An 8,626-nucleotide genomic window follows, 5' to 3' on the forward strand; every position below is an offset into this window, starting at 1 on the left:
GCAGGCAGCCAGAGTCGGGCATCAAGGTTGGCAGAAGCTGATGGATTGGGAGAGAAGCACCAGCGCTTGCCAAGCCGCCGGACGTGGTTATAAATCACACGTTTACTGCCGAGTTGCGAGTCGCTGCACTCTACAGCATTTCTTCTGATGTCAGCAGCACATTATCATATCTAATCAGACCACAGCAACTCACGTAAAAATAAATTAATAAAACGAAAATAAATAAAAAAAGTTTGAAGTGGCAAACATTCTCATCCATAAACATAATTGACATCCAAAACATAAAAGAAAATGTGGATATTTATATGCCAGTTTATAGAGTGGAGTTCATACTCTGAAAGCTCAGCTTGTTTAACAATAATATTTTATTTAATGTAATCCTTTTTAACGGTGACACACGTGTTTCGCGACTCCCCCCGCCCCCATTTCATCCGACGGCAGCGGATGTAACCCGCTGTTGGAGCGTTTACATTACAGTAATACAGTTCGTCACATGAAAGTCAGGCACAGTGGAAGTGCATGGTGTTGACAAAGGCAGATTGCTCTGGATTTTTACCAACCAGGAATATTTACAGATGCGACCGTTGAGGATAAACATAATTGCGAGCAAGAAAAAGAAAAATCTTTCTTCACAAGCATCGGGTTAATTTGTATTGCAAGGTTGAGCTATGACACACATTTTTATTTGACATTGATATGATTTCCATTTTGATTCAGCGGAATCATAAGAGAGAAAAAAAAAAAAGAGAAGCAAAAACTGGTCACATAATCTTCAGAAATTATTTAAAATAAGCTCACTCCTGCCCCTGACTATATTAGAAAACAGACCAAACAATACCATTCTTGTACAAAAAGACAATAAATCAATTATGGTAATAAAAATAAGAGTACATTGTAAATATATATTCATATTTTTTATTTTCTAACTGTATTTACAAGAGGAGAGTGAATGAGGGGTGTTGCAATTTTTCTGGATTTGGTCCAAAAAGCAGAATTATGACCTTTAGAAGAAGAAAAAAAAAAGTAGAAAAAAACCCAACTCTTGATCAGTTCATCCCATTCTCCTGACTGAACTGTGGAATGCCCAAAGTGAAGAGAAAAGTTGAGTCCGTTTTCTGAGAGAAATCACCATTCGCCTTCACCAGCTGCAATCTGCAGTCCCATTGGTCCAACACAGAGTCTCCGAGCTCCTCTCTTGCAGAGGATTTAAAGTCACTATTATTACTTTTATTATTTTAGCTTCATCTCTGGGAATGTGTGCGGGGTGGAGGGCAAAGTCCAACCCCATGAGGCAGGGAGCTGAGGAACTGTCAGTGTCTGTGAGCGAGTGCGAGGTGTCAACGTTTCTTAATGGCTGCCCCGTTGGAGTGGGGAGGGAATTTGGGTAGGCAGGGCTCCTCCACGCCGGCGTCGTGAGAGAAAACAGAGTCCTCACCGGAGGAGCAGGTGGAGCTCCGCGTCTCCGGGTAGCTGGGCGAATATTGGTCCAGAGGCACGGAGAGCTCCAGGTAAACCTGGGAGGAGCAACAAGACGGTGAAACATCGAGCAACTTCTCTTCCAACTAGGGATGCAAGTTATCGACTAATAACTGCATTGATCTATAGTTTGGTTGGTTGTAAATACCTGTATACAGTCACACTAATAACAAATGTCAATTAAAAACTATACACAAGTACACCTTCGCCTCAGGGAAAAGGTGATTGTACATTTTTAACTCTTTGGTGCAGAAAACGGGTTGAAATTCGAAACATTAACTGTGTGTTTATGTAACGACTTTCGGTGGAAATTTTACCATTAAATAAAAAGAAAAAAAAAAAAAGGTCAGTATTGTCTGATGCTGATCTGGGTCCAGAGGTTCTGGTCCAGTTGTGCAGGTGTGACTGAAGGCATCAGAGCCCAATCAGACTCTGATTGGGCCGTTTCTCTTTCCTGTTCTGGTACAGCCCCGCCATCTTTGTTTGTGTATTAACTGGCTCTGCTTAAGGATGACCAGCGGCGCCCACTGTTGGTTAGTGGTTAAACTAACACTAAAAGAACATTAACCAAATTTTGTTAATCAAATGGAACCAATTTTAATCCAATAAAATCTTAACCAACACTAAATCATAAATCAATTATTTTTCAGCGTCTCTAGAATTTGGTGCTTGCAGGGCAGGTCCAGACTCACCTGGTCAGACGTCATGGCCAGACTTCGATCTAGATCCTCCACCAGCTGTTTGAATGTGGGTCTCTGAGAAGGCACTGCATGCCAGCAGTCCCTCATCATCATGTACCTGCACAGATCACAAGATCCAACAATCAAGCTCCCCGAACATCAACCTCGGCTTTATTCTCCGAGATCAAATCTCACGTCGAAGGAATGTTAAACTGGTCAGAGGGGAGCTCATAAAGCAGACGTTCGGTTTCCGAAGGTAGATGATATAACAACAAAACTGCACAGTATGTTCCAGCTGGAGCTCGCACCGTGCTAAGCATTTTATTTCATCGGCCATCACACAAACATTAAGTGGGAACATTATAATGTTGCCAAGCACCTGGAATGTTCTTCTGCTATAAACCAACATGGGTAATATAAATATTAATGCCAACTGCTTGGACAGAGAACAAGGTGTGAGACTAAGCTAAGAGTCATACTGTCGGCGCTTGTTTACTAGCCTGTTGGTAGCTTTTAATAATAATAATTACATTTTATTTTTGGAATGACCAGTCATTTTGAAGCATAAACACTGCTACATACATGGTACCTTTCAGAACTTGAAAGGTGTAAATACTTTAAGTTTTAGTCAGGTTACAACAAAAATCTTCCATGTATTTCAGCTGGGGGTTTGACAAATATAGATCTTAAAAGAGAGGCATGCATTTATATAATTTTTTTTAACCCTTTTACGCTGATCCCCTATAACAGAATCAGCTGCAACCCTTTAAATTGGTAAATGGTGTAAACTTAATCTCAGCATAAATCCAGGACCTCAAAGGTTTGTTTGTAGTGAACAAACTGCATTATGAAGACCATCCAGACAGAATGGCATGTGTAACATGTTTACTAATATAACTAAGACGCCAGGCAAGGGGGCATAGCAAACATGTGGAAAAAACAAAGGTGCTCTGGTCAGATTACATTAAAAATTAGACTCATTTGGAGGAACAATCATAATTTTTAACAAACCAGCTCTATGGTGAAACATGATGGTGGCAGAACGATGCTTTGGGTATTTTATTATTTATTTTTTTCGTCTTTTAGTCAGCAGGGACAGAAGAAGCTCTTCAGAGTAGATAAGATCAATGAAGCTAAATACCAAATTCTGGAAGCAACAAATGAATTAAGACGAAGGTGAAGACTCACCTAAACATGCAGGCCAGAGCTAACATGGAGTGATGTTTGTTAAAACATATTAATGTGTTAGCCTGGGCTTAAAGTCCAGACAGCAATACCACTGAGAACCTGTGGAAGGACCTGAAAACATCAGTCAAGAAGCATGCATTACTTTTGCTTCCACCTCCAAGTTATGCACCACTTGTTTTTCTTGGTTCATCAGAATCCTAATATAGTGTATTGAAGATTGTGGTTGGAAATGTGGAAAAACTATAATGTTTTGGATGCCTTTAGGCAGCGTCTGAAAATGTCTGGTTATGTCGTCCCGATATGTTGCTTTCAGAGAGTGTGGAAAGGAAAGATCATCACTGTTTAAACTGTAAAACCCAACAGAACAGTGCAGCGTTGGTTCCTTACAGCTCATGAGTGCACGTCGAAGGCTTGTCCATTCGGTGACCTTCCTTCAGCAGCTTGAACAACTCCTCCACTGGCACACCAGGGTACGGAGAGCCTCCCAGGGTGAAGATCTCCCACAGTAGAACCCCAAACGACCAGCTGAAGAGAAAAACCAGAGAGGCGTGTTTTATTCTGACTGTATAGAGGTTTTATTCATACAAGGCGGAATCAGAGAAGTGATACTCACACATCACTTTGGTGTGTGTATATCCGGTCAAACAGAGCCTCGGGGGCCATCCACTTCACCGGTAAACGACCCTGCAGAAAAAGCACGGATGTTGCTATGGTGTCTCAGAATGAAATGAAAATAATTACTTTCTTTTACATTAAAACTTCGGCAAAACTCACATTGGTGGTCTTCTTATAGTAATCAATGTGGTGGATATCTCTTGCGAGGCCGAAGTCGGCGATTTTCATCACATTGTCCTCAGTCACCAACACATTGCGAGCTGCCAGATCTCTGTGGATGCACTAAAAGCATAAAAACGGATCTTATTAACGCTCAAGTCACGGGATAAATGTTGGATGTAGAAAGATTTGACGGTTAGAACATCACCGTCCAAAACAAGCTGTTACTGGTTACCTTTTTGGAGGCCAAATACTCCATGCCTCGAGCCACTTGGTACGCACAGGACACCAGGTCTTTGATGGACATGGTCTCCACTGGAACCTGGTCTGGATTGTAACAGTACTCCATCCCTGGGGGGCGCCGTGCTCGTAAGTACTCCCTAAGGTTGCCCTTGGACGCATATTCAACTATAACATATAGTGGACCTAGAAATAGAAACAATGCTTGATGATATTTGTTTGATATATACATATAAAAAAGTAAAAATATGAGTTAGCCAGTTACTGGTATCGGTGAACAACAAGGTTTAAAACTTTTTATTTTATCGTAGTCTAATAAAATACTTCATCATAGCGTTTCTGCTGTTTGAAATCCTTTTAATGAGACAGCAAAACGTGCCAGAGGGACCAGAGTTTTTCTGGGTGGCTGTTTGGAGTTCAGAGTAATCCAGTGGTTCTCACATCCCACCTGTTGCTGAACAATAACCGTTAGCTGGCTGAGAGACCGCTGCTACACTTTTTCTTACAAAAATGTGACCAACAGCTTTAATAATCACAGCAAGAAATTATGGATTAGTCCCAAAATCTGGCTACAGTGATGAACTCAGACCTGGACCTTCAAAGACACACAAAGATGACTACAAAATCAGCCTTTTGTCAGCTGAAAAAGGATGATTTTCTGCTCAACAGGAACTTGAAAATTCTCGGTCAAGTTTAAAACTCCAGCCAAAACTACAACTGAAAAAAAAAATAATAATAAAAAGCGCTAAGTGCTGACTGCAGAATGTGGAAGCACAAACATGTTCAATCAATTACTTTAATATATTGGAGCTAAATGCGAGTAGAACATAACCTCCAGCTGTTGCCAAAAGTCATGAATAAAATTGCATCAGTATGGATTAGCAAACCGCAATTTACTGAAGGCTTTTAATTTGAAATGTGAGCAATGTCAGTTTTGTGGTCATTGGAGTTCAGGGTTTTTTCTTTTTTCCCCAAGGCACGAATAATTGTAGAGAAATGACAGCAGCCACAGTTGAATCAAGCTGCGAGCTCGGAAGCTGGTGTCAGAATCATTTATACATGCTTTTCTACACACTCCCCAATGAGAGGCTTACAGCAGCACCCTTGTCTGGGGGCGGGGGGCAACCATGCGCGCGCGCGTGTGCATGTGTGCATGCGTGTGTGTGGGCGCCGAGCGGGGCAGGTCAGTATCAGCTCCCTGCTCGTCTCGTCTCTTACCATCCTGTGTACAGGCTCCCAGCAGATTAATGATGTTCTTGTGCTTGCCGATGATCTTCATCATCTCCATCTCTGAAATCAGGTCTGACAGGTCTTTCTCTGTAGCATCAGCTGCACAGGGTGAAAAAAAGGTAGAAAAGAAGTCATGTTAGACTAATCAGTACTCATTCTGCTGGTGAAGAGGCAAAAGAAAGGCTTCCCGGTTGTGACCTTGCTAGATATAAACACCATCGCTGCAGCTGTTTAGTAACAGAGTGCTGTTTGTTGTTTGCAGAACGCTCCTTGGGGAGGAGTACTTAAAGCACAAGACAATAAATGCTACTTTCCCTCCATCTTCACTCCTCTGTGGAGTTTAATGAACACCATTTTATATGAGATGGCAAGGGTTCTCATAAATTTTTACTCTGCTCTCCCATTTGCTTCATGGCAGGGATCCAGTTGTAGATCCCTCTCATCCAAGTTTTTTTTTTTTTTTTTTTTTAAATGTCCCTAAAGTCCGGAGATCGCCCCTTTCTGCCCATTTTTTTACACCCTAAAAACTTTCCTTTCTGCAAGATGTAAATTACCCAACTTATTTTTGTAAATCACAAAAATTACCAGAGAGCTCAGATTAACTCTTTAGCTAAATTGCTTACATTTCAACATTTTCACCGCAACCTTGGTCACACGGTTCGGCTTCTCCTTGTCCAGACCCAGAACCTCCCCCATCATCACCTGACCGAAGCAGCCTTCACCCAGCGGCTTCCCGAGAACAAGTCTGCGAAGAGGAGAGAGGATCGTTGAGGAATTTCAAATGAAGCAACAGCATTCAGCTGCTAAGTGAGTAAATATTGTTTACATAGCGCTTTTACAGGTGAAAACCACAAAGTGCTTCAAAGAAGCTACAAAAGTAAAAAGTTGAGCACTTTTGAAAATAAATTGCCTCAAGAAATAAACATGAAAGAGGTGCTAAAGCAAACCACACATAAAACAACGTAAATCAAATAAGATGTTTGTAATGGAAAGCCTATAAAAACAAATTCTATTCAATTTAACAATACTATATTTATCCCAAATGGAAATTAAACGTCGTAAATCAAAGTATCAGCCATCTCTGGTAGCAGTAGGTCTTTCTGTGAATCTGTAGAAGCCTCTGACTGAAGACACTGTTGCTCCATTTCAGCTGACATGCTAACAGCAGAGATGATATTACACAGTAGCTTTCCCTGGATGACGCCATCAGCACTGCTAATCCACCTTGTTTGCTCTTGCCGCGACTCTTTAAATCCCTGTCTGGCTGTTTGGCTAGGAAGCAGGACAAAAAGAAGATGAAGTTGTGGATATGATCTTTGTTACTACAAAGAAGATAGAAGAGATGGTTAGGGTTAGTTGGGTTGTTACTTTGCTCTGTAACAAAGTCTCTTTTCCGACTCCTCTGGGATTTTGGGTCGTGGTTCAGGTATTATTTGAGCTTTTGAAATGCTAATCAGCTGCTCCCAGTTGGAAAATAAATACCTTGTTGCCACAGCTACATATCATAACTGTCAGAAACTAAGAAAAAAAAATAAACTAAGAGCAAAAAGCATTCCAGCTACGCAGGGAATATTTTTCCAAACATGCAATGTCTCAAAAATAAGAACAAAGAGCTAATCCAACATGCTGCCATCTTGAGAGACGCAATTCCATAACAGCAAATTTCTAGAAATTTATTTTAGATGCTGTTTAAGAGAAAAAGTCCAAAAGTGGAGGAAGGATAACAGAATCAGGCTAGGCTTGTTTCCTCTGGTCTAAACAAGAGTCTTTGGCTCTGACCAGATGACCTCAGAAAGCAAGAGAGTATATCAAGACTTAAGAAGTTACAACAAATGTAAAATTTTTCTCCATCTTGTGTTTGCTGAGAGGAGTTGTAGCCTGACTGGAGACAGCAAATCTCCTTATTCAAACATGTACAAATCCTGTACATGTTGTCCGGCATGAAAGCGCGGACGACGACCTCCAGCTCAGTTGGCGAGACGACGGATTCAGCGATAGTTAGAAAGTGTGCAGCAGGTAGAATCGACGACTGCGCCAAGCACCAACGAGAGGCAGGAGCCACCATAAATTTAGAGCCGAACGAAGACCTACTTGTCTCTGGGGATCTCCCAGCGGGGATCCTGCGGTAGCTCATATTCAGACACTCCTGTCAGCATCGGAGTGCCACTGGAGGAGAGGCGGGAGGGACGAACCAACATCACTCCAGAGTGGATGGAGGAGCTCGAGTCCACAGACACCTAAAGGGAAAGAAGGGGGACATTACTCCTCTCAAAGTGGAACACACACAGATATGAGGCATTTATGAAGCCAGTAGTAACGCCCTGGTGCAATTTCTGTAAAAAATAAATAAAAAAATCTCAGTAGTCTTCTTATACGTACCTGATGTAAGACCTACAACGCATATAAAGGAGTCAATGCGTTTAGAAATGTTAGCTAAACATAATGAAAAGCTTTGAGTTTATAAGACAGAGTGAGCCACCACCAGAAGGAAAGATGAAGGAGTATAAATATGGCAAACCCCCTATCTACTTTCTGTTACCTGTCTGCGCAGAGGGATGCTTTTGGCCAGCTTGTGGACTGCCAGCTGACTGTTGAAGTCGCTCTTCTTTGAGGAGGCCCGAATCTTGAGGATGATCACGATGGTGATCATGATGGCGATCAGAAAGAAGCCCACACAGTAGATCACCACCTCCAAGTAGGTGTTGCTGGACGGGGGGTATGGTGTGACAGCTAGATGAGCAGCGGCATGACAGAGGAGCGGGGAGAAGCAGGGTAAGCTGTCATGAATCAGCTAAAAATCAGGACAGAAGGAGCTCACAGCAAGGAATGACCAATGCTGTTATACACATATGTACAAAAATAATAATAATAAATCAGCAATGTCGTACAAAGCTTAAAAGTCAGACTCTTTGAACTGTATGGGACAGAAATTCAGCACATTTCACCCTTTCCAATCACACTGAAGTCATATTCTTCAGACGTGCTTCCTAACAACTCTGATTAAAATAGAAAAGTGATTGTTTTGATCTTGCAAAAAC

General features: G+C 41.7%; 1 protein-coding gene across 6 annotated transcripts in view; it reads right to left on the reverse strand.

The window, feature by feature from the left end:
- Positions 1 to 239: 239 nt before the first annotated feature.
- Positions 240 to 8,626, reverse strand: part of fgfr1a (fibroblast growth factor receptor 1a) — a 32,309-nt gene continuing 23,922 nt past the window's right edge. For 4 of the 6 annotated variants that reach the window (XM_016679201.1, XM_007567146.2, XM_007567145.2 and 1 more), the window contains 10 exons: positions 8,122 to 8,318; positions 7,680 to 7,825; positions 6,212 to 6,333; positions 5,577 to 5,687; positions 4,354 to 4,544; positions 4,119 to 4,241; positions 3,958 to 4,028; positions 3,732 to 3,869; positions 2,169 to 2,274; positions 240 to 1,514 (listed from right to left, as the gene is read on the reverse strand). In XM_016679201.1, the coding sequence (XP_016534687.1) occupies positions 1,338 to 1,514; positions 2,169 to 2,274; positions 3,732 to 3,869; positions 3,958 to 4,028; positions 4,119 to 4,241; positions 4,354 to 4,544; positions 5,577 to 5,687; positions 6,212 to 6,333; positions 7,680 to 7,825; positions 8,122 to 8,318 (1,382 nt within the window). In that variant the 3' untranslated portion in view covers positions 240 to 1,337. The remainder of the gene's footprint in view (positions 1,515 to 2,168; positions 2,275 to 3,731; positions 3,870 to 3,957; positions 4,029 to 4,118; positions 4,242 to 4,353; positions 4,545 to 5,576; positions 5,688 to 6,211; positions 6,334 to 7,679; positions 7,826 to 8,121; positions 8,319 to 8,626) is intronic. The other 2 variants (XM_007567151.2, XM_007567152.2) reach the window with 1 other exon arrangement.

The sequence above is a fragment of the Poecilia formosa genome, unplaced genomic scaffold, assembly GCF_000485575.1.
Source record: "Poecilia formosa unplaced genomic scaffold, Poecilia_formosa-5.1.2 Scaffold204, whole genome shotgun sequence".
Lineage (NCBI taxonomy): Eukaryota > Metazoa > Chordata > Actinopteri > Cyprinodontiformes > Poeciliidae > Poecilia > Poecilia formosa.